Source organism: Tetrao urogallus (genome assembly GCF_951394365.1).
Source record: "Tetrao urogallus genome assembly, chromosome: Z".
Taxonomy (NCBI): Eukaryota; Metazoa; Chordata; class Aves; order Galliformes; family Phasianidae; genus Tetrao; species Tetrao urogallus.
In genome coordinates this window covers 39,806,146-39,831,583 of record NC_136816.1, presented here as the reverse complement: position 1 = coordinate 39,831,583, position 25,438 = coordinate 39,806,146, and the positions used below count along the sequence as shown (strand labels likewise).

General features: G+C 38.2%; 1 protein-coding gene across 1 annotated transcript in view; it reads right to left on the bottom strand.

Annotated features, from left to right (window-relative positions):
- Nucleotides 1-23,757, bottom strand: part of CEMIP2 (cell migration inducing hyaluronidase 2) — a gene marked incomplete at both ends in the record, with an annotated part of 33,265 nt that extends 9,508 nt beyond the window's left edge. The window contains 11 exons of the mRNA XM_079548808.1: nt 1,243-1,331; nt 2,369-2,497; nt 5,107-5,176; nt 5,722-5,927; nt 6,321-6,530; nt 8,988-9,157; nt 13,059-13,247; nt 14,617-14,786; nt 17,397-17,958; nt 18,496-18,636; nt 23,433-23,757. Coding sequence (XP_079404934.1) covers nt 1,243-1,331; nt 2,369-2,497; nt 5,107-5,176; nt 5,722-5,927; nt 6,321-6,530; nt 8,988-9,157; nt 13,059-13,247; nt 14,617-14,786; nt 17,397-17,958; nt 18,496-18,636; nt 23,433-23,757 — 2,261 coding nt within the window. The remainder of the gene's footprint in view (nt 1-1,242; nt 1,332-2,368; nt 2,498-5,106; nt 5,177-5,721; nt 5,928-6,320; nt 6,531-8,987; nt 9,158-13,058; nt 13,248-14,616; nt 14,787-17,396; nt 17,959-18,495; nt 18,637-23,432) is intronic.
- Nucleotides 23,758-25,438: the final 1,681 nt, after the last annotated feature.

The following is a 25,438-nucleotide window of genomic DNA, read 5'->3' as shown; positions in this document are numbered from 1 at the left end:
GTAACTGTCAAACTTTTCTGAATCTTGCCAAGTTAATTGATCTGCATTTCCTTTCTTCTCTTGCTTTTTCTCACTGCCCTCTCCGAAGTATCGTCTCCCCACTTCTATTCCAGCATTAATGTCCCAGTTTAATGCAGGGAATTAGTTACTTTGAGGGATACACAGGTGTGCCATTGCACTAGACAAAAAAGGCTAGAGGTTTGTATAAATGTTTGCTATTCAGAGGGCAGGGCACGTCACCATTTGTCTGGCTGCTGTCAAAGATGAACCCCGTCTCATACACTCAAATTTTTACATCCAATCTTCAGACCCTGCCAACATGCTATAGGTTCTCTCATGACATTCCACCTCTCTTAAGTTCTTCTTGACTACCTGAAGGCAATGCATAAGACCTGTGGGACTTCTGTCAAAATGTCACAACTTCTGTTAAAAAGTCACAGTCATAACTAACAACTTGTTAGTTTCCAATGCAAGAAGTATTAAATATTACCAAATTCTGAAACTTTCCTCTTCGTATCTGCAGCTATCACTTAACTATCCCCATCCTAAGAAGGCTGAATCAAAAATAATCTTATAACTGTATCTTCAGTCTTAGTTCTTGGTTGCCATAACAAAACGTTGATTTTTCTTGTCACTTTACACAGGATAACTTGAAATTTTCCCAGACTCTCCAATATTTTCTCTCACTTTGTAACCCGAAGATAATGTGGCTGGCTGTACTATCCCAGCAAATAATCTTCAGTAAAAGCATACCACTGAAGTGTGACCTCCAAGTCCAGAAGGCATAGGAAGCATTCAGAAGTAGGAAAGGCAAAGGAATCTATTACTTACTGCTGTTAGGCTTTTTCCTAACAATTATTTAAACAGCCATAAATCAGATGCAGATTTTAATATAGGGCTTGACTTTGGTAGCAATTCCAGAAAATACTATAAACTTAATAGCAGAGCATGATTAAAATTATGTTTTCTAGCAGGCTGAAAACTACCCAGGGCCAAGGGCTCAAAAGAAAAAAAAAAAAAAAAAAGCCAATTCCTTCAGGCAAACTGTTCTTTCTTGCTCCCTCCTTCAGGCAAACTCTTCTTTCTTGCTCCCAAAGAGATGCATAGATGAGAAAAAAGAAAGGGAACTTATTGCTCATTTATTATTTGTAGTGTTTTAAACTTTTTTTCCCCTCATGTGAAGGTACAAACAATCCCAGAACGTTACCATTTTTCATTGAGATGGAAGATAATATTCTTTACCTTGCGTTGTTGTCCAAGCAAAGATATTCTCTGGGATCATCAGCACTAGCATTGGTTGTTTTAACACCCTTATCAATGAACAAACCAGCCTTTAAAGAAAAGAAAAAAAAGAAAAGGGAGGGTGGAAAAGAATAAATTTCATACTGCCCAACACTGAAAAGACAACAATTACTATATTTTTAAGATTACATTTCATGCAATACACTCTATTAAAGACTCTTAGATCTTTCAGGTTGGCCTAATAGAGAAACAGGATCTTTCCATGCAAATTTGGAAAAAGAACTAGAAATCCCAGGAAAATCACTGCCTGGAGTTTAAAAAAAAAAAAAAGTAATGGAAAACCATTAAAGTTCATTTCAAACTTTTTTCACATCTAACTATTTGAGGTTTTACACTTATTTCCAGATGATCTTCTGGAAAATTTGGAAGCCAACCTTGTGGTGAATGCAAAATATTCTCACAAATGCTGCTAATGGAGAAAAAATAGATCGTGCTGTGCAACAATGCTTTGTATTTTAATTTAAAACACAACTGATCTCACTACTAAAGCTGACATCTGCCCAGACAATCATCAACTTGAACCTCAATAATCCAGCATGAATACTTGACAAAATAAAAAAGAAAAAAAGAAGTGTTTGAGGCTGCTGAACCTGAATTACATATACAACATACACAGTTACCTGTGATCCAAATTATGTTCAGAATTGAACGCTGCTACATGAGTGGATCCTCAGGCCTGGTCCTGGAGGCAGCTCTTTAAACATGGGTTTTCAGCATATGAACAGCTATCCTTGCTCAAAGATAATGAGCTACATAACTTTTTTTTTCCTCCACAATGCACTTTTGCATTCACTGTGTTTTAATTCCAGTCTGATCAAGTGCCCCAACAGCCTCAGACCTATAACTACTACAACGCAGTGCATCATTTCTTGTTATCCCAGATTTCCAGTTGTCAAGTAAAATCAATAAAAAGCTACAGGCATACAGATTACACACTGTTCTGTAATACCTAGGCAGAGTTGTGTAGTTCAAACAAATTATTCAAGCACCTTAAAATTTAAGCAGACAAATCCTTGTGTAAAATAGTTACAAATGAAGACCTTCAAAATTTTTTAAGGTACATTACCTTAAAATTAGAATGAACCCTGTTGTTATAGAAGATTCCTAGGGGTGTGAGCTCTGACTTTGTTTCAATGCCTAGACCATGAGAATCTCCTGTAGCAATTTTGTGGAACAAATACCATATTCCAGCGTCCTGCAAATGAGGAGAGAGAACATAACTCAGAACAGAGTCTGATACTACTATCAGTTCTGATATATTCACATCTAATCACAAATAAATATATGTTAAGGAGTTGAATATTTTAAATAAGGAAGAAAATAACAGCACAGTCCACACCAACCATATGCTGTGGAATTATTTATCAAAATAGTCTCAAAATTATTCTTCAGTGAAGAAGACCACAAATACAGCTGTACTGTAGTGATGAAGATGCATAAAAAATTGTTTTCTTCTCAGTTAAATCATTTAACATCACACATTTCAGGTCTTCTAATATTTCAAGACAAAAAGAAGAAAAGGCTCATTTTCCTCTGTGATTTCTGTGTTCCATTTCTACACAAATAATCAATTTTATTTTGTTTTTAAGTTAATCAGGCTATTTACAGAAAAACACTCAAAAGTCTTCCTCTCCTCCTTACTGCTACACTTTAAGATTTGTTCATCTATATTCACATCAGAATGTAATGACAACCAAAAAAAAAACAAACAAAAAAACCACACAACACAAGCACTTTCAGGAAAGTGAATAGAGACATCCAGAAGCCCAGCCAGTTCAGAGTTCTGTGCCAATAACATGCAGTAATAATTTCAGCATCTGTTCATTTCCTCCACTTCAACATCCCTGCTCTTAAAGAAGCTGGAGTTACCTGCCAAAGCAGACCCATAGAAGTTCCTTTTCTAACTCCATCTGAGTTGAAAAGGGGCAGTGCAGCAACAGCACCCATAACGCAGATATCTAAAGATACAAAAAATGTTGCCTGCTTGCTCTGTGCCCTTAGAAAATTTAAAAACAAACAAACAAAAATGAACTGCATAAGGAGTATTAAAGTGTTATAAAAGTAGCAAAGAAAAAAAAACAAACAAACAACCGCATACTGTATGTTCCATATAATGAAAAATAGTCTTCACCTTCCTGTTCAAGAAATATGGATAAAGTCAATTCATTCTAGCTTAAAAATCACTCCAAGAATATACTCATTTTCCAAACAGCCCTGGAAATTCTGCTTCTGAGTAACATATTCCCACCCGTAATGATGACATACTGTAACATTTCTGTCATTAACAATTCCAAAGAAAGTGTGCGTGTTCCACATAAAATACCAAAATCTTACTTCACATATAATTAAATACAGTTCCGTGCTTGGCAAAAATCAAGCAATTTTTATCCAAAACACATCTTAATGCTTCAAAAAGAGTTTAATAAACTTCAAAGCTCTTAAAGCACTTGTAAGCACTCAGAAAAAAGAGCTTTTTTCCCCCTCTCATATAGCTGAAACAAAAGAAGTAAGTACTGCTGAAACACCCTTACAATAGGCTCCATTGTAATAAAGAAGTTGGAGAGAGCAATGGAATTATTTGCTTGTGAATTGTTACACTTTATACCCACAAAGCTCTACAGTGGAGTGTTTATATCAAGACAGTTGAAGCATTTTGTTTCTGAAACTGAAGCTACAGACTTTACATGCCAATGCACGAAACGCATATATCAGAATGGCAGAACTTAACCTATACAACACTCTCTGACAATGCACGCTACTATACAGAAGGGATTCTCTACAGAGGCAGAAGATGATAGTGAAATAAGGACCTAATCGAGCAACCCATTTTCTATAACCTAGCCAGCAACACTAAAGCCAGGTAAAGCAACATTATGTAGATAGACAAAATGGAAAGATACTGTGCTGTGCACTGTTTTTATTCAGTAAGGTAGTCAGGCCCTTCTTAGCCATAGGCAGTCAACAAGAAGACAGTTCTGCCCCCACAAAAAAGAAAAAATTAAAAGTTCACAAGAAGCAGCAGCAGAAGTTTTATGATTTTCTGTGTTACAGACATTACAACACACAAATATTTTCAGTCTTACCATATTGTTAACAATGCGTTATGTACTTTCTGCCTAAGAATATGCTAGCACACCCACATTCTCCTTCCAGCATCAAAAAGTCTTTCCTTTCCTTATAGTCAATGACCCATTTAGAACAATCCACCTGGAACCACCTGAGTCTCAGCCTCTCATCTGCTTTATAAGCAGAACAGACCCCTGCCAATCCTCCACAGTCTGCACAAAATAGTTCAAAACTACTCTGCGAGCAGCTGAACTGAATAAGGGCTGCAAAAAAAATCAAACGTTCACAGTTGGTAAAATCATTATCAGCAATTACTACTGAGAAGCTAGTGACAAAAGACAGACATGAAAGGTTTTCTGCACTTTCTTATTCAGTGAACTATTTTTCATTTCAATGACTGAAGCTATAAAAACAAAGTCCTTCAGAGCAGTGAAACAGTAAACACGTGACAGGGCCTACAGGAGTTTCAGAAACAGGAAATACACTAAATCTTGGAAATAAAGGTATTTGTTTTAATACATACATATTGAGACCACTGACAGATCTACTAATTAAAAAAGGAAGAGGTCTAATCCACACTAACAAAGCCTTGTAATTGACTGGTATTTGTAATGCCAGTATACTGCCAACCTTAAATATTCACAAGTAGAAAAGAAAAAATGTATGTATTTTTGCATTATGTCTTTTGTGAATGACTGGCACAAGTAGTTTGCATTGCGTTACATCCATGTGCCTTACCTGTGAACCTGCTGCTGCATTACTTATAAGGTGATTGTTGGGATGAGAAATCCAGAAGGTTGAAACTGCCCTGAAATATTCAGAAAAGAAGTTAAGATGGAAAAAGCTCTAGATCCTACAGAAATAACTCACTCTTGAAGCAACCATCGGAAAAGCTAAACTGATGTGTAAAGTAACTACTTCCCACACAAGCACACAGAACTTCAATGCAAAATATTTTACGATAGTTCAGACACTCAGTGCAACTATAAACAGTTTCAATAAGCTTCTACAATACACCAGCGTTATGAAGACAAGCTGTAGGTGGCAGGCTAATGGTACCGGTACCTTAACACAGCAGCCTTAAAAAAAATAAAAATCAACTTATCAAGTATCCCAAGACACAACAAATCTCGTTATAAATCAACCCATGTTTTCTCTTCAATGAAACACCATATGTTTTTACTTTTTTGAACAATACTGCCATGTGAACTGCAGTTAAGGTGTCCACATTCACCACAGATCGTACAAAAAAAAAAAAAAAAAACCATTCCATCTGTATTTTGTCAAGAGATCATCAGCAGTTTATTTGCTGCAGCTGGTTTGGTTTTAATTTTTTAACAATGAAATACTCACATGCAGTCTGTGGCTGGCACGGGAACGTAACTTCCATACACTTTATCCCTTATGCCAGTACACATGGTGCTGTTTCTATCTGTAGGAAGAATAGTGCCTGGTTTTGTGACTAGTCCAAGGTTGTGGAAGAGAGTATTCCTCTGCTCAATGCCATCCTCTATGAAGAAACAGTGACCTAGTGTGTCATAGCCAATGGTGTCCTTTATCTGCAGAAACACAAGTCCATTATGTCAGTAGCGATAGCATTTACTGAGATTTATTTGACAAGTGCCATTTAGTTTTGCTATCTTGGCACAGCTGCAGAGTGAAGTTTCAGTATCAGTGACTCAGATGATTCAAATATGGAGTTCTATTTCTCTATTACAAACACGCAATGCCTGGATAGCTTAGTTGCCTTCAAGAATCTAAAAAGCAGAGTGACAAGATCTGTTAAAAATAAGTCACTGTTTGCACTTGTGTATTTATTCATTACAATAAAAAAAAAATTAAAAAAATCACTCCTGAGCATTTAAACTTTAAGTTAAGGAACTGCTTTCTGCTCTACATGTTCTTCTTAAGATTCAGGTCAACACAGCCTATTTTATTCTCCTGGCACCTACCAGTAAGCCATTAGTTGCATGAATAGTCACACATCTGGAGAAACAGTGATGAATGGAAAGACCATCAAGGTAAGTCTTAGAACTATAACCTCCTTTTTCATCCACATCCCCACAAAGGTGAAAGTGAACAGGGTAACTTCCTATCTGCTGCTGGCCCATTTGCTTTAATTCCACATAGGAGAGATGAACAGATGTAAAATTCTTCAAAATCTAGAAAGATAATGAAAAGTCCAGAATGATTAACTACTTGCTTGTTAACCAATGGAAATTTAAGATAATACATCACCTATTCCAGATGCACAGTTTTTGCAAGCCAACACTAAGAGAACCAGGACAGCCATTACTGTCCTGCTCTATATCCTACTTTACAAAACAGTATCATTCATGAACTAGAGTGAAAACTAAATCTTCACGTGACAAAAACAGAAAATTCCATCAGACTGTACATTGCCACTTTGCATTTTTAGGCACATTAGATATTCTTTACTGACAACCATGTACCATTTGAGTAAACAGATGTCTTTGAAGTCACATTAGGTCCTGACTGTACTGAAGCTGTATCTGTGCAGTCAATCCAGCACAGAGTTAAGTTTAATAAAATTACAAAATAGAGGGTCCAGGGAACCTGCCAGGAAACCTGATCCAATTGACAGCACAATACCGGGCCAGCTTAAAGATGATAGCTCATCACATCAGAATATCTACAAGGACAGAAACACTCAAGACAGCCCTGCTGCAGCTTGATCCTACTGTCTACCGTCTTACCACTACGCACCTCCAGGACCTCTGGCACCTACTCTGTGCCCTACGCCAGCCCCTGACATCTGCAGGCAGATTCACCCTCTTTGCCTTCCCTACCCTGAATAAGCCCTGTTTTCTCAGGTCCTCCTCAGGCATCATGTACTCCAGCACACTTCCAGTTATAACCTAAAACTGAATGCACTCTAGTGAAGAATCAACATCTTTCAGATGAGGATGCAGCACAGATCATGGAACTTCACAGTAATGCTACGTAATATATGATAAAAGAAAATAAGAATAAGCAGAGAAGGCATTATAATGGGGCTGGAGCACTAAAAGGGGAAAGCAAGAGTATTTTCTTCTACCTATTCCAACCTGAAAAGAGAAACCGAGTACAAAAGTTGAACTACAAGGTACTGAAATACAGTAAGCTAAAGGGTGAGAGAGTTTTGTTGTTATTTTATTAATTTACCTATACTGGATATTTGGATATTGTACAAAAATAATAATTTTCATAAGCATAGGTTACCCTCAAGGGAAATGAGCAATAAAGTGATGGACCATTTAGTGTGTTTGCTTACTTTTTGTAGCCTTTTCAGGAAGGACAAGGTTATTTTTCTTTTATTTGATTGCACAGCTTAAATTTGCCTGTCTAAAATGGACTGTAACATGTCTTCCTGAGATCTGACTTCAGCACTTAAAGACAAGAATGTGTGGTAAAACTACAAGTGAGTGCCTCTCCCTGCTGTCCCCAGCCCATTTCACTCCTATGCAGAGCTAGCCTGGAACAGACTGAACCCCCAGGCTCTCAACATCTGCCAGTTGACCAGGGTCTCACCACTAGAGCACATAAGGTTAATGGAAGCTGAAAACGCTTCCAGTGCTGAAACGCAGGCTTAGCAGCAGACACTCAGTTTCTCTAAGTAGACTCCTGGGAACAGTTTAACTTTGGTGACTCAAAATATTTGTTTTCTGCTCTGCCTGCAAGGCGTTTGAGGGGCCTTGCTGCCCAGCACCCCTGTGGAAATCAAGATCACATTTAATGAGACTCACAGCTTGCCATTTATCTTCTTTCCTTACATTATCTGAAACATAAAAGATTGGCTTAAGCTTATCTATTTCCCTTGCACACAAAAGCTGCCACACAGTAGGGAAAGGGAGCATTTTCTTTCCCACTATTATGTACACCGCTATAAAACTAAAATCTGCATCCAAATCCATTGAAAAGGGAGATTTAAACTGTGACCAACACATAATGAGCACAAATACATTTGCATTTAAAACTTCTCCAGCAGCAAAGAGCTGACGCACTGCTGCTCCATCCTTTCATTTAAGTGAATACGAGTTTCATTATTAGTTTCTACAGCACTACTTTTATTCAGCTTTCTTTATGCTTATGGCAATATAAGAAATCAGCAGCAGTTTGCTTTACATAACCTTGGCACATTCAGACAAAATAAATAAGTCAAATTAAAAAATCCACCATAGTCCAACTCAGTCTCTTTCCTCACCGTGCCTCTCTACCGCCTGATTTTGGAGATGATGTGGATCTCTAGAACTGAGTCACTGCTCATCACTTTGGGAGAGAAAAAGGCAGGGAAAGGAGAAAAGACAGAAAATGGAGATCAAGTTTGAAAATGTTTTAAGTTGAACAGGCAGATACGCAACTTGTAAGGCTTAACCACCACCACCACACAATGTTGCAAGATATGGTGCATGCTTCTGCCACATTAAAATTTATATAACGTGCTACAGTGCCATAGAGTTAAATTAATTTTGAGAAAGAGAGAATAAAGTCCTTTCTATGAAAAGCAGTTGTATGAATTTATGTTTTTTAAGTTTTCAAATGCCTCCAAGATTAGTATTGACTTTTTTGTTCTCAGTGTACTTTTGAGATGACAGAAAGCTACTTAATGTTTTTCAAACCTTGATATGTCCACCAAACGTATCATAGCTGAAAAACTGACACTCCTTTTCACGATAGCAGGTATTTTCTGTCTCTCCCTTGATTAAGATGTTCCTTGTGAGAACTCCAACTTCTGCCCTCATGTCCACTCCATCAATAACTTCTCCCACATGGGGATATTGAGGTTTTTCTGTCCAAAAACAGTTTTGAGAGGGGGGAAAAAAAAAAAAGAAGAAAAAAAGACTGTCATTATCATAAACAGTAAACAACAAGGGCTGCTCTGAAAGTAATACTTCCTACTTTATAATGTTGGCCCATGACATCAAAAGGCAAACGATGGTGGTATGGTAGTAGAGGTTGAACCTTCCCACCAATATTCCATTACATGTTGTTGCCATCTGGCTGATGGCAGCAGAGGAGCAGTCAGACAAACTGGCATCTGACATGGAAATGCAAACAAAGCAAGACTGTGTCACTGAATACCTCAGTGCATAAAAGATGGCACCCACTTACATTCATTGATGCTTACTGAATGTTTATGGAGACCAAACAGTGGATGTGAACTTAATGAGGTGGCGGGTGGTGTGCTTCAGCAACAGCAATATGAAAGACAAGTCATGCTCCAGACAGCCATGCAAACTGTCACACCACTGAACAGAGTGCCTCCATCAGATCATGACCAGGAAACTGCATACTAAGCTGAATACCAGCTTCGGTGCGTTGGAAATGATGGCAGCAACACTGAAATATCACAAGGTTTGTGCCAGGATGAACCAACACTCTCACTCAACAACAGAAAGAATACTGCATATGAGTTTGTCAGGACTTGCTGAACCAATATAAGGCTGAAGGTGACAGTTTCCTGGATTGAAGCATTACCAGCGGCAACACGGGTTTCACCAGTATGAGCCAGCCAAAGAGGCAGTCCATGGAGTGGTAACGTGAATCCACCAATTAAACAGAAGTTCAAGATGCAGCTCTCAGCAGGCAAAGTGCACTGCCTTTAGGGATAGGAAAAGGATCGTCCTTCAGGAATTTCTGTAACCCAGTTAAACCATAAACTACACTGTAGTGCTGTCTAAACTGAAAGCTCAAACTTCCTGAGTCAGCTCAGAGAAGACATCTTCCAACACGATAAGGCCAGGCCCCATACCCGTCTGAAGCATGGAGCGCCTCACCAATTTCACTTGGACTTTCAGACCACACCCACCACACAGTCTGGATTTGGTACCTTTTGACTTATGTCTGTTTGGGCCAATGAAAGATTCTGAGCAATGATGCTGTTGCAGCAGTTGTAGGTCACCTCTGCTGGTGCAGATTTTTATAAGTGTAGAAAGAATGCTTTTTTTCACTGCTGAAGAAAATGCATGACTAATGGTGGTGACTACGTTGAAAAATGGTGTTTTGTAGCTGAGAATTTGCTCTATCAGTGTTATTGTGCTCTTTGTAGCTACTGCATTTTCCATGGAAATAGGAGGCATTACTTTCAGAGCAACCTACATAACTTGAAAGTAAACTAATAGTAGCACCAAAAAAGTCATATATTGCCATAACTTAAACACCGTGTTCTATTATGTTTTCTTATGCTAACGTGCACAAAAAAAGCATGTAATTTGGCAGATGATAAACACTAACCTAGCAAAGAACAAGCAAATTCACCTCTCTTGACTGAGCTCAACAAAGTGATATTTGAACATCTTTCAGGGCACAGAATCAAAGATGCTCTTGTATGTTTCATTATCAAACAAGGTGCCATCTACATATTTTCAGTATAGTAAAACTACTAATCCTAAAACAAAACCAGCATTTTATTTGTAGGTGTATGTTAATTCCAGTCCAATAGTTTGTGAATGGACGAAATAGATGAAAATTAAAAAATATATATCCTAACAAAATTAAGAAAACTCATTAGAAAAGCTTTAATAAAAAAAAAAAAAAAAAACCACAGATGCAGATTTGCTTCAGAAGAAAAAACATTGGCTGCCTAATCCACTCAAAACAAAAACTGGAGACCTGTAAACAAGGACAAAAATTTTTAGGAAACTCTGTAGAGCTAATCTGAGGACACAAACTAAAATTAGGTAAAAAATAACCACAGATACTCTATTTTTTAAATATTCTTCCAAAGAAAGCATCAGTCTGCTATTTTCCTATAGAAACCAAGAAAATTATCTGGAAATTTAAAGAAGATAATTATTTCAAGTTTTTCACTACCCCTTCTCAAAACTTACAGAAGGATGTCAGCTAAACTGGCAGATATCACGTGAAGAATACCAATACTGTTGTACTTACCCTGCTGTTTAGAAAAAAAAGACAGAGGTCTGCAAATGGGACTGTACTTATCTATTTGAAGGCCTGTCTGTTCTTTTTTCCCTCTATTTAACTATAACGTGTATACTGAGTGCAAACAAGCATCCTATTAAACAGTGCTTTGTTTTCTATTCCAAAAAAAGGAAAACATAAGAGATTTCAAAAGATGGTGTGTTCTTTAGTAAGTAAAATTTATCAGTTCACCAAAAATTCATGTTGCTCAAAAAAAAAAAAAAAGATCAGTATCCCTTAATATGAGATATTAGTCGAAAAAGACCAGCAAGGTGGCCAGTTCTCTTTTAAAGTTCTCTCAACAGCTAATACAGCATTTATTTTCATAAAGAAAAAATGCAATCACCCTGTAGCCAAACTGCTAATTTTGTACATTTTTTTGATCCTCTTTTTTTTTTTTTTTTTAAATGAAGATTCTTTAAAGGTAGCTAGTTTTTCACAGTGCATGATTTCCAAGACAAAAGAGTTTGGGCATACTCCTATACAGTGGTGACAGAAAACTTTTTTAAACTTCATAGTAGCTTGCACCTTGAACTACATTGTACTTTAAAGTACTGATTAATGCATATCAAGTGAGAAACATCAGAACAAAAGCAATTAAGTATCATGCACAATGGGCACTAAACCAGCTTTGTAGCTTCCCGCACGCTGGTAATCTCTGATGTACAGCAAGGAAAAGGCTGAGATATCTGAGTTCACCTTATCTGGATTTCACAAAGCAGGAAAACATCTTAGCCTCACCAGCAAATGTTGTGGAAGCTCACAATGCTGCAAAGTCAACAGAAAAACTAGCAATCCCAAAGACAGAGGAAGAGGAAAGTTTGAGGGAGTACACAGAAAACTTCTGAGAGCTGAGAAAGAAGAGATAAGAGGAAGTCATGCAGTACAGAGGTTGAATGTGACACATCTCAAAGAGCTACTACCAAAATTGGTTGATGAGTTGCAAACCAACCTCAGAGCCCACCAGAAGAGAAGGAGGGAAAAAAGCTCCAGATTGAGGCTGATGGACTGCCAGGGAAGGAGGGTGTTGGCACACAGAGGGGTTACAGGGTGACAGAAGGAAAACACAGATGTCTGCAGAGTGAAAGAGCCAACCCCATGGGAGGCTCTTGTGAAGTCAGACTGAGTCAGATAATAAAACAGGAAATGGTCAACAACATGCAAGACCATTTTGTGCGCATCACACCCAAAGGAAAAACAGATTGCAACTAGTTAGGGATATCCTGTGTGAGTAGAGACTTGGAAGAGCCACTTGTTTCATAACCATTTTACTGGTGCATGGGTAAAAGAGATGGTGAAGGGGAAAAGAGATTTGAAGACAGCTGTTTTCTTCTTTTCAAATAGAAGAAGAAAAAAAAAAAACATATACAATGATAAAACTTTAGAAGAGAAGGACAGTAGAGATGACAAACGTAGTGATGACCACAGCAGCCATTCAAATTTGTATTAAGAGAATCAGTGAAAAGACAGAAAGAAGCGAAAGGACAGTAGACAAGCATAAACCAATCCCCAATAAAGAATTCACTGAGACTGTGAAAAAAGGGGAGAGAAAAGTTAGTGCAGTAAGCTTTACAGGTCAGATGCAGATCTGACATTATACAGAGAATTTTGTAGGAAAGGCAAGTATATCCTCCTGTACATGGCAACAAAGCAATACTGAGACTGATAAAAAGACTGTTGTTACTGCTTGGGCTGAAAGGAACTATTTGGGCTGCACTGCTACTAACAACTTTTTCACACAACTCTTCAGATAGCGACCACTGCCATACCTTTGACTTTGACCTGGTGCTTGGTACACTCCGGGCAGGGAAGGAGGGTAAACTCCTCTGTCTGATACATTGAATAGTCTGTACTTGCAACCACAATTCGGTCTCCAGGCTGCCAACTGCTAACATCATCCAGAAGATTCAATATCACTCCACCAACAGGTTCTACCTGGAAGCCTGAAATTGGGACACCTAGTTTAAAAAGGAAAAAAACAAAAGCAAGAGTTAACACAATGCAAGTATATGGGATTTTACAAGCTCAATACCACCCACTATGTGCAATTATGCTCTGAAACATACCAGTGTGAAATACCATTGCAGCCTGCTTTTTTGGTGGATTTTAAATAAAACAAAGGGCAGAGACGGAAACAACTAGGAAAGCCAGTAAAAAACTATGAAATAGTAGTAAAATACCACACCATGATATATCGAATACCAACAGCATGTAGGCCCTGCTTGCTCTGCTTCCTTCAAGTGGTGTTCTTCTGCCATTTAACACTGTAGATGTTGTCAAGGACTTAGCAAGCCAGACTAGGGGAATTCTGTGTTCTAAATACAACTAATAAAACAGTTTTGCAAGCTATACTGTACATGTATGCTATTTCCCTGACTTTAAATTCAGCAGACCTCCTTTTATTTAACATTCTCCTATTTTATTTAATGCATAGGAAGAATGGAATCACAATTTGGCTTACTTATTGAACTCAACATTGAGCTCAACACTACAGCACCAGCAAGTCAAAGATGTACTTCTGTGGATTATTATTTTTAAGTATGAGTCAGTATAATTCCATAAGGCTGTAATGAAAAGTAGAAGGATAGTATCAAAAAGATTACTAAAAAAAAAAAAAAAAAAAGTTTCCTAAGAAAAAAAAATATATATATATTTTAAATTCTTCTAAACAAATGGGATATTGCTAATAATTCAACAAACAGGGAGAGATGACTGCCCATAAAAGTAAAATGCAGAACAAAGATCCCTGAAACACACACACACACCAAAAAAAAAAAAAAAAAAAGCATACAACATGATGGTTCTTCCAGAGTTTATAAAAATAAAAATAAAAAAATAAAAAAAAATTAAAAAAAATAAAAAAAATAAAAAAAATAAAAAAAAAAACACAGGATTCTAACAGAGATAAAATGTTTTGGCTCCTACCCAATTTTCTCATAACCAACATCAGTGAAGCTTAAATAAAAATATATGACCAAAAAGAAAAAAAGAAAAAAAAAAAAAAAAAGACTGAAGAAAAAAAAATCTGCTTCCGCACATTTTAAGAACTTTTATCTGTAACTAATATGTTAGAAATGAAGATAATTAACTCACTGTCATGTCACTTGCGTTCTGCACATAATGATCAAAATTGTGACTAAGATGCTGTCCTCATACTTCACCCAATAATGCGGGCACATAAGCAGCAAAAAGCAAAACTTACAGCAAAAATCAAAATTTAAATCAAAAATTTAAATTGTAACCAATAGCTCTAGCAAAAAACAAACAAAAAAGCACCATATGCAGTATTTACTTTTTCCCTACCCACAGGTGTAAATGTTTTCCTACCATCATTCCATTCACTGTAAGCTCTCACAACAAACTTCTGACCATCCACTGTGAAAAATTCTTTCTGAGCAAGAGCTTTCCCACCGGTGCTGTGATTTTCATAGTCTCGCACTGATTCATTACAGGAAGAATTCCCACCACCTATAACACCAACTAAAGCCCAGGCTTGCCTGCAAAAAAAATAAAAGCATGTGTTTAAATATAATTGCCCTTAATTCTTCACCAACAGGCACAAGACGAGACAAGGTGCGAAGAAGTTACTTACAGTCCTTTGACCTGCATTCCCAATTTCATTTTAAACCACAGCTTCAAAATGAAGAACTAAGACCTCATTGGAAAGGTGCATAGCCCTACATAACTGGATGTCCTATAAGCAAACTGGCAAATATCATAGTTCTTAACTGAGAGAGCTTTCAGACACATTTTTTAGTACAACATACAAAAGAGAACCATAAGACCTGAGTGCCAGAAGTGATATGGGTTCCTGCTCACAAGCAGGCTTAAGGAAGCATGGGAAGATGTTGAGCCAGTGCTGACTCTCCTGCCACAGCATATTCCCATCACAGGGCTGCAGTCAGCTAGCAGTGTCTACACAGAGGAGACAAGGAGCCCCTGGGGACCAAGATTGCATCAAGACAGACATGGCCAGCAGCTGCTGGTGATCAGTACCCCTGGCATGCAACACATCTTGAAATATCCCAGACACTTGGGCTCAAAAAAAAAAAAAAAAAAAAAAAAAAAAAAGTACTGTATTCTATTGCACAACCTTTGCAAAAGGGATCATCAGTGTTTCTGAAGGCTGAGGACAAGTTTTTTTCTCTTCCCCCTCAAGAGTCTTTCCCCCAGCTGAACACTTGGCTGAGCACCTGTGGGGAGCAGGGAACTGTCCCAGATATCTCTTCACTTTCTACAGCTCTGCTCAGAGTCCAAGTTTATGAAAATGGAAAACCACACATCACAGAAAGCTGCCATCAAGTTCAAATAACAAGAGTATTTGTTGTCCTTGACTGCTCTGTAATGCTGTAATTACGTGCAGAGGAAGTAATCATCTATTAAAAAGTTGAACAAAATTGCATCATTAACATTGAATCATTGACACAAAGTGAAAACAGCAATAGCTAGTTGGACTGCAGCCCAGCACCAATGATTGATTCAAAGGCAGATATTAAAACCTTCAATTCAGTTGCCTTCTATTTCAGTCCTTTTGTGTTCTTACTAATCATTATCTTTAGAAGACGAAATCAAAGTGCTCAGCATTAACGTCTTCACAGAAATAGTATGTACTGGGCCACCTTTTAAAGAGCACCGACAAAAATCTGAGTGTTTCATACATCAACATTTAAAATAAATACAAAGCTATTTTAAAGCACACTATTTGGCATGGGGAGGCAGAAGTGGAGAACAATGGAATGGATCATTCACCTCCAAACGCAGCATCTATGGTTCTGTGAAGCTCAAAACCCTTTCACTAGCTTTACAAGTTTAACTAATTGTTCCCGTTTTCCCTCAGCAAGCACTCAGGCGAGCATCTCACTGATCTCCCACAACACATGGGACATGTTCATGTGCACTCAGAGTCTCTATCAACAAGTGAAAATAGTCAGGAAACAGTCCTGAAGGAAATAATTTAAAAAAAAAAAAAAAAAAAAAAGCAGCTTCCTTCTCCACACTGCAGGTTAAACAGTTCTCTCACTTCACACCAGCATTGAGGCCACCAGTAGAGGTGAACACCAGAACTATCAGTTCCAGGTGAGGCAGAGACTGGCTGCCCAGTACCTGACCAACTGCCTGCTCATGCTTCCAGAAAATGGGGGCACCTATGGGATGCTGAGGCATTGGTCCCTCTGGTGAAACTGCCTCAAAGGCACTGCAGGCCATCTCCCCACTGCAGGGCCCCCATGACTACATGCTTACACAGTGGTTGGCATAAACATGCCCCTAGAGGAAGCAAGGTCAGAACATGCCATCCTGACTGATGCCCCAGCCCAGCTTTGCCAAAGCAACTCAAATCCAGATGTTAGGGGATAGCAAGAACAGTGAAGAAAATCTAAGGTACTGATTTCCTGCACATACTAAGAAATAAAACCAGCTTATACAAAGCCATTTTAACAGAAACTGAAGGACTGGCTGGCAGTAGATTTGATGTACCATCCACATGTACAGTTAACCCTGCACAACACAAAACTAGGGTCAGAATGCACAAGAGGTCAAGTTTCCTGTTTTCGCAACATTGATTGTGTTTCTTCCAGAGCCCCACCATTTCAGAATGATCGAAAGACACAGACACACCTGACAACTGTACTTCAATAATAGAATACTTCTTTACAGATCATTCCCTTGCAGAATCAGTGAAGGAGACAAGATGCAATCTGATATATGGTTAGAGTCCTCTCCTTGTATTCAGCTTTTAGCCTAGCTTTCCATGCTCCCCAAATATAACGTCATATGCATTAAAAGCTTTTTCTAGACAACTGTTTTCTATCTGAGCATTTGGACACAAGAAAGTCCTTTGCTATACCCACCCTTATCTTCTATGAAGAAAAGTGAAAGTGTAATTATGAATAAGCAATGAGATCTATAGAAACGCCTGCGGGCTGCAGTCTTTGCTCTGCATACTGAATCCTGCAACTGTAGTACTACACAAAATCTTCAAAGGATAGTCAGCATTGTAAGAACAGATACTGTCCAAGTTTTATAAGCTCCCTATCCCCCTCCCCCCACAGAAAGCAGAATATATATCTAATCTTTACTCGACATAAAAGGGAGAATAAATTAGTTACCTGTAACTCAATCCTCTGACAAACCTACTTCCCAGAAGATTTTGAATAGTCACTCTAGTTTCTTCCAGTAAGTTTTTAGCAGCTGAATCTCCTACAGCAATAGCGATAATGCGACCAGGACTTCTATTCTTCAGTAAGTTCTGGAGTTTCAAGCTTTCTTCTGAAAACTCATGAGTATCAAATTTCAACACTTCCAAAACACTCGCCGTGTCCTGATCAATCACTCTCACATTTAGTCCTCGGGAAAAATTCTTTTTAAATGCATAATGACCACAGGCCAGCCCTGAGAAATTCATAGACTTTGACAGAAGAGTCCATGATAGCTTCTGATGCCCATGCAATTCCAGCGTTCCTTCAGGGCCCACACCAATAAATTTTTTGCCAAATTCTGGCACATCAGCATCTTCATTTGACTTCCCGTACAAAATAATAGTTGCTTTGGATTTATAGCGGCATTTCTCTGCTCCAACATGAAGCATTCCACCATCCTTTATCAGGATAAAACGAGTTCTCAAAGTAATATTTTTAGAACCATCTTTATCATCACCAAAAACAAGTAAACCTAAAGGAAAAAATATATATATATTTCCGTAAGTAAAATCAATTCTGAGATAGACTCAAAGAATTAAGATTTGCAATAAGAGCAACAGAAAAATTAGAAAGATTTATTTTCCACACCAATTAAATAAGTTACTAAGCTTATAAATATGTTTATGAACATTTAGGAAAATAACTTCTTCTGGTTGTGATTCATCTTTCTAAGCATCTGGCTAGCTTGTCCCTAGTTTTCATACTGTCTTTCTAAAATGGCCAGCATACTGTTTGCCATCAGAACATATTAAGATTCCTTACCTGGAAAGCTACTATACAAGTCTAATTTTACTATATCATATAGAAAACCATGCCATTATTCCCAGTGACAGACTTGATAGTGTTCATTAAGCTTTTTAACATCTGGTATAACTGGCCTGGCAGAAGGCAGAAAAGTGGAAGCAGAAGAATTGTTCAATATCAATATTCCAATGCATTTTTCATGTAATCATAAAAATACAAGCTATGCAGTGAAATGAAGCATTTTCCTCATTTTGCCTTTACACACCTCCATCCTGTATGGTTATAGAATGTACTGTAGCATCCGAGTTCAGACGAAACAGATCTCCCTTTTTGATGATAACCTTCTTTTCAGGATCCTTCCCAGGGCTCCAGTTTTTCAGACGAGGATTCTGATCAGGACAATTCTCTGCAATATAATACGAAATTCATTATTTTACAAAGTTAGACTCACCAACAGGATGACAGCAATGTTGGAAGCATGATGATGAATGTGATTAAGGCAGTCAGTCACCCACAAAGGACTTCCACCTCCTTCCGTGGTTACAGTACTGCTGCAACAGGTGTTCACATTTAAATTAATGGAGCCAGAAAGGTAACTGAGCAATGGTAAAGCTTCCAGGGGCTGAGAAGGGATTGTACACCAAATTAAATCACTGAAGATCACAAGCAGACTGAACTGTCAATGTATGCTGCACTTTTAACCTATTGCTAGGCATCCTTTGTTTTTGCTTCAAAAATTTCTACATCATCTACTGTAGATCAGGAGAGGTAAGTGGCAAAGTCTTAGATTCATAGCAGTTACTTGACTCCTAGGCATCATACCTGAAATACTAACATGGTAGCACAGAACCATCTCACCTCCCTCAAAGTTACAAGTGCCTGTGTGAGAAAGGCTGATCCCCTCTTGCTTTTGAGCATCTTGATCATTTCTTTCAGCATAGATTTGCCAATATGGAACAAAGGGGAGAAAAAAGAAAAGACAACCTTCATATATTTAGTGTAATGCTTTACTACTTAGAGCAGTTTCCTGGGAAGTGAGGCATTTGGATCCAAACTCACTGTCCTTTTTAGGAAGTTACTTTAAATACCAGGCTCTGAATCACACTAGAGCTGAGATGTACATAATCCTTCTCAAAATCCTGCTGAAGGTTTAGCACCACACAGGCAGTGGTGCCATATTATAATGCCAGAAAAGGAGAAGTAACACGAAGAAGTGACAAGGTCAAGTGACTTCAGATGCAGCTACAGCAATGTGTACTTAAAACACATCTCTTTACAATATTAAGCAGTCAGAAATGCAGCAGCGCAAGATGTACTATGAAAACAGGAAGTATATTTCTTGAATTTTCAATTTTCTGTCATTTTGTATGACAGACAGCAAATATTTTTGTTGAGAAAAAAACACAACCAAAAATGCTAAAAATAAACAGGTTAGAAACTCAAGTGAGAGAAATAGTCTCAGTAGCCTTTTCAAACCTTATCTTCTGGAGAAAAAGCCCCATACATCTGAAATGAAAATCAGGGAAAAAGGCTACTTGCAATAGCCCATTCTTGCAAAATCTAAAGAAAGAGAAACCTACCCACAGATTTAATACAAGCCATCCTTAGTTCTGCTGACAAAGTTGTTTTCGTTTGCTGTTTCTCTCTCCACATTTCAAATCGTTTCCAACCCAGGAAACCCACAGAAACCAAGATTTGACTGCCAGTGGAAAAAAAAAAAAAAAAAAAAAAAAAATAGCAGAACTGCATGAGGCCAAAAGGCATCTAAAGTAGTAATATAAAAACAAAAGTGGTTGTTTTTTCTTTCTTTTTTTTTGAGGGGGGGAGGGAGAGCCAAATGCTGCCAAAGAAAGCAGCATTTAAAAAGTGAAACTCAACACATGAAGGAAAGCTGAAAAGCAAGAAACACTGCTATCTTGCAAGATGCTGAAAAAATGCAGTTCTGCTGCCTGACTCATGCAGAGTCAGTAAGCTCCTTTCCTCAACACTGCAAAAGTACTGAAAAGAGACAGAGACACGCACTTCCTGGCTGGTAGCAAAGGGCAGTGCAGGGAAACCATGAGTCAGCAACCTGCTAATTTCTGTTTAGCATGATTCATGGAGGGAAAAAGATTTAGTAACTGCAAGTTTTTCTGTTGAGTCTGAAAGATGAGATACAGCACAGCAACTCAATAAAATGAAATCAGAGTCTAATTTATCCTATCTTTGAGCAATGAAGCCATTGGAATTGGAAATGGGCGCTCCTGCAAAATGAACATGCTTCTGAAGCACAGCGGATCAACTTTTTGGCAGGAGAATCAGATGTGCTCAGCAAAAGCATTCTGAAATTCTCCCTTAGTAATTGCAGTGGATTGCAGGGAAACATCAAATATTTAGTACTTCACCATATGTTACCTCCAAAATTACTGATCGGGTTTTATAGACCACAGTCATTGCCTGTATAGTTAAGGTTAAATGGAAGCAGAAGCATAACACAGAAAATGTTAAGTAGCTACAGCCTTGCCAAATTTAACCACTCACACTGAATTTTTTTTTCAAGTCAAGCCTCTACTTAAGTGCATTTTTGTAAAAAGGGGTCGGCTGTCCTTAGGGTTTAGTTGTTTCTAATAGGGCTAACAGGGTGAAAAAGTGGTATTTTTATATATAGTAAAGAAAACAGACAAAAAAAATACCTTGCCCCCCCAGAAATTCTAGAATCTTTCATGTGTTGGGGAAAGGATATGAAGCTTGGCAGAAGAACAGACAGGAAACAGTTCTCAAAACACAGTTAAATAGTTGCGTTCTACCTGCTTAGCCACCAAGTCTGGAGTTCCTGAGGCCTCTGGGAAAAAATTATCAGTGTTATATTATGCTGAGCTGAAGTTTATCACACTTTGGCAGCTAAATTTTCTGAGGATCCTGTTTACCCTGGGCAAGCTCCAGCTGAGAACTGCGAAGGCCAAAAAGAACTTTTTCCCCTAAATCTCCCCTACTTCTCTTCCTGATCCTGTAGCACAAGCCTCTGGAAATGGGGAAGGAAATTGCATTTCCAGCACTTTACATGTGTTAAGGCCTCCTTAGGAAAAAAAAAAAAAAAAAAAAAAAAAAAGAAAAAAGATGATGACAGGAAGATAAAAGCAAGGAGGAAAAAGAAACCAGCTGACAGGCAGGAACAGAAATGCAGACAAGTATCATTTTCCCTGTGGGGAGGGTATGCCGGAGGTTTAGGATTTACACGCAATTACTACTAAGTCTCACATTCCCTACACTGCCTTTCAAACAGCCATTAAACGCACTATGGATTTCCAATTAGCCCTCAGCAAGAGCACACCTAGCTGGAACTGGAGCAGTTGGCTTTAATACCACATGTGTGAGGATGGAGCTAAAGACATTAACATTTCAACCCATCAAGAATCTTTTGGCAGAACTGCTGCAGTAACACTGTGACAGAATGAAAATTTTTGTCACTTTTTCTCTGGTGCCTGGATGAAGTTTCTCTTGCATTAGGGCTTCCAACACATTCTACAGATGCGTGGTTTCTCTTTTAAAAGACAACGCAGGGAAAATTCAGAAAGACACAGTGCAACAACTGATGCAGCAAGCTGACCGGATATCCACAGAAAGGCAACAGGACACTGGAGGAAAAAAGTCACATCCTTAGGTTATTTCTCAGCTTCTGTGCATGTCACTGCAGCAAAGATAAAAAATGCTCTACTGCAAAATCCCCTGTATCCTCACTGATCCATCAACTCCTTGCTGATCGGAAGCTCAGTGCAGGAATTCTAAACAACTCAATGCCTCAATGAACAACAGCAGAGGAAAACAAACAAAAAACCCCACTCAGAAAACAATTTGCATTTAAAAAGCAGGCAAACTCATCTCCTGCACATTATCAGTTTCTAAAGCATAGAAGGAATATTAATTCACACAGTCTGCGAAGCACAACCCCACTTCTACTGAAACAACCACAAAACCTACAATCTTAATTAATTATATGGTATAAAGTCCTGGTATCATAGTGGAATGGTTTGTTATGTTTGTTTTGGAGGGAAGGTCTTTTGTTGTTGTTTTTTCTTCCTCCGAAAGTACTACTGTGTCAACACCCTAAATCACTTTTCAGCCTTCTCTTCAACTTGTAAACAGAGCACTTATTGCACATCTGTGCTCATATTACCAGAGACCTAGATCATAATATAGCAGTAATCTTCCATTCACTACTTCCTAAAAACTTACTTTCTTTTACTCCACAGTTATTAGAAAAACTCAGTAACTTCACCTGAGAAGAGATCTCTGCAACCAAAAAAAGTGCCCCCGTTAAAATGCATGCATCCATTTCATACTGCCATCTGAAATTCACCATCGATTATTTTGTTTGTTACCTAGTGTTGCATTGACTCTGGAACCATAAACCTCAGAAGTACTACTCCAAAAGCCGCTGTGCAGTCAGAGCTTGTGTTACAACAGGTAATGGTTTTCAAATTAATTTAAAAAAAAAAATCATTTTGTTTTTAGAAACCTGTTTTCTTCCTCAGAAAAACAAAAACAAACAAACTGTGCTCCAAAGGACACTATCAGACTTTAACTGCATGTCACAGTAGTTAGCAGTATTTGGCAGTAGGGATGTCTAGTTAGTGAGCAATAGTGGATCATACCACCTCTTCATGCTTTACAGCCAGACAATTTGAGAGATGATTTCCAAATTCTGTGAAAGTTGCACTGCGTTCTAAGACAAGCTGAAAGCTCAGGGCTAAGAGGTCAGTGAGCTCCCTGCTCAGTTTAAACAAAGCAAATAAACCATTTGGTATAAATTCACAGACTTTTACATCTTTTACTTGAATGCCCTTCTATTGTTTTCCTTAGTTACTGCTTAAGCAGAAAGCACTTTATTTCTACTATCCTTTGCAAACATCAAAATCCTACGTATAGTAATCATGGTTACACAATACTCACACTTCTTCCCCTCGTCTTTATGTCTTTATTTACTACTTCGCCTTTTTTGCTTCAATTAAGCAAGTCATATCAGTCTCAATAGAAATAAGAAGTGCCACTGAAAACAGCAAAAAGAACTGAACTTATCTCCAAATACAGCTTCCTTTCACATTAAAACTACAAAGTGCTCTATTACTACACTCCATTTTTAACAATATTTCTGATGCAGAATTACTGCACTATGTTCACAGGGGCTTCAACTTCTAGGATGATTTTGTGTGTGTAAGAACTTACCATCTGGTGCATATTTCGAAGCTATTCCCATAAAAATCCCCAGTGCAACAAAAAGTGAAAAGCTAGAAACAGCAAAGCAAATGAGAGTATTTTTATGTCTGTTGGCTTCTGCCTGGCGGCGGTGCTGTCCTGGTGATGAGGATGTGAACATGGCCCGGGCTTCTTGCCTCGCAGAGGTAAATTCAGCTGATACATGGCTGTGTGAAGGCGGTGGGGGACGAAGAGGGGCAATTCTCCCCGGGACATACCCAGAAGACCTGTGACTGCTCCCATTCTGAGGTGGAAGGAAAGCAGGGGAACTCCCCCTGGCATCAATGTCTTGCATGTTACAAAGTCACTGCAACGAGCACACACAGACAGAAAAAAAATAAGAGAGAGGCTTTCAGTATACAGTACATTAAAGAAGAAGAAAAAAAAAAAAAAAGGCAATTTTAAGCCACATGCCTTCTCCTTAATGTGTTTCTTTATACAGTATCAATCACACTATAGCTACTGGTCATTTACCACGCTGTAACAGTTTGAAACAATAGCATGCAAAATATCTTGAATACAATTAAACTTGAAAGGATCTGGTAAGGAAACAAAGCACAGCACAAACCATTTATGTTAGGTATTTTCCAGAGGTTTGTCACAGTTAACTTGCATTGTCCAATTAAGAAACAAGAACAATGAGAAAGCCAGCAATTCCTTTCTTCTCCACAGAATGCCCAAATGTATTTCTTCTCCATGCAGAAGCTGAACAAGCTCCTCATTGTTTTTCTTTATGGAAGGGAAGTTGAAGGAGACAAGCTTTCATTCCACATTGGAAGCAGCAAGAAGCATGTAAATTTAATAGGTAAAATACAAGACAATTTTATTTATACTTGAGAAGATGCAACATTTTTTTATTAACTGAGGCAATTTGGAATCTACAAACTTTGTCCACTCACAGCAGGTTTTGGTTGCCAGTAAAGGTGTGCTGGGATTGATCCTGTAGCAAAGCCATTCCACAAAGCTGAGATATTTGGGCTTGGGCATAAAGACTCAAAGCAATGCTATTGCTCCAGGGCTCCCTACCTACCACTGAGAACTGAGCACTTTTATTCCGGTTACTTGTGTTATTTCTATCTTTTCCTGAAGCAGCCAGCAAGAAAGCCACAAGAAAACATTCCTTCCTGACCTGTTCCAGCCAACAGTTCTAAACTACTGCACTTTTCTGCTTGCTTTAAGGGATCCAAAACTGCATTCAAATACTTTCTTAAGCTTTCTGGTCAAATCTGTTGCACAGCAAGGAGTATTCACAAAGCTAGCATGATTTTTAATTGACATTTCTTAGGGATAGAGGATTTTTTGACAAGGTTGCTCAGGTTTCAGTTCACTGAAACCCAATCTTCGAAACCAAATTCTGAAGAGGATTTAAGTGTAAGCTAGATGTATTAAATCACAAAACGAATTATGAAAATAAGGACCACCAATAACAAAAACCTCCAAATGCATAAAGATCCTCTCTTTCCTTTACAAAGGGAAGTCTGAGTCATGTTCTCAAGTGCCAGGCACACTGGTGAAGGAGGAACACTACAACTGCAATCTTCTTCTGAAATGTAGCAAAGGAGCCTTTTGTCTCACGCTGTAAAATCTGACACGTCACTGTTTCAAGGCGAGAGAGTTGTTATTATTGAACAGGCTGGATTACCCTTTCAGGGAAGTCAATGCACCGCCAGATCTATGCAAAATGACAGTAAAGGCACTGAAACATAAACTGGAGCAGCCAGCCCACAGGAAAACTTATGCCAAATTCCCCAGCAGTGTTCTTTGCACCTGTTTGTTGCAGCAAATTGATTTTCACCACTGTCTTCTTAAAGAAGCTGTTTCCCATACCTAATCCCTTGTTCAGACTTCTTCCAGCACACACTTTTAAACTCAGCTAGACAACTTTCAACAGTAAAATCTTAACAGCTTCTGTGTTTTAGAAGTGCTGCTAAAAACTTAATGCAGAAGGAGCTTTTCAATTTAATTCAAAAACAGTC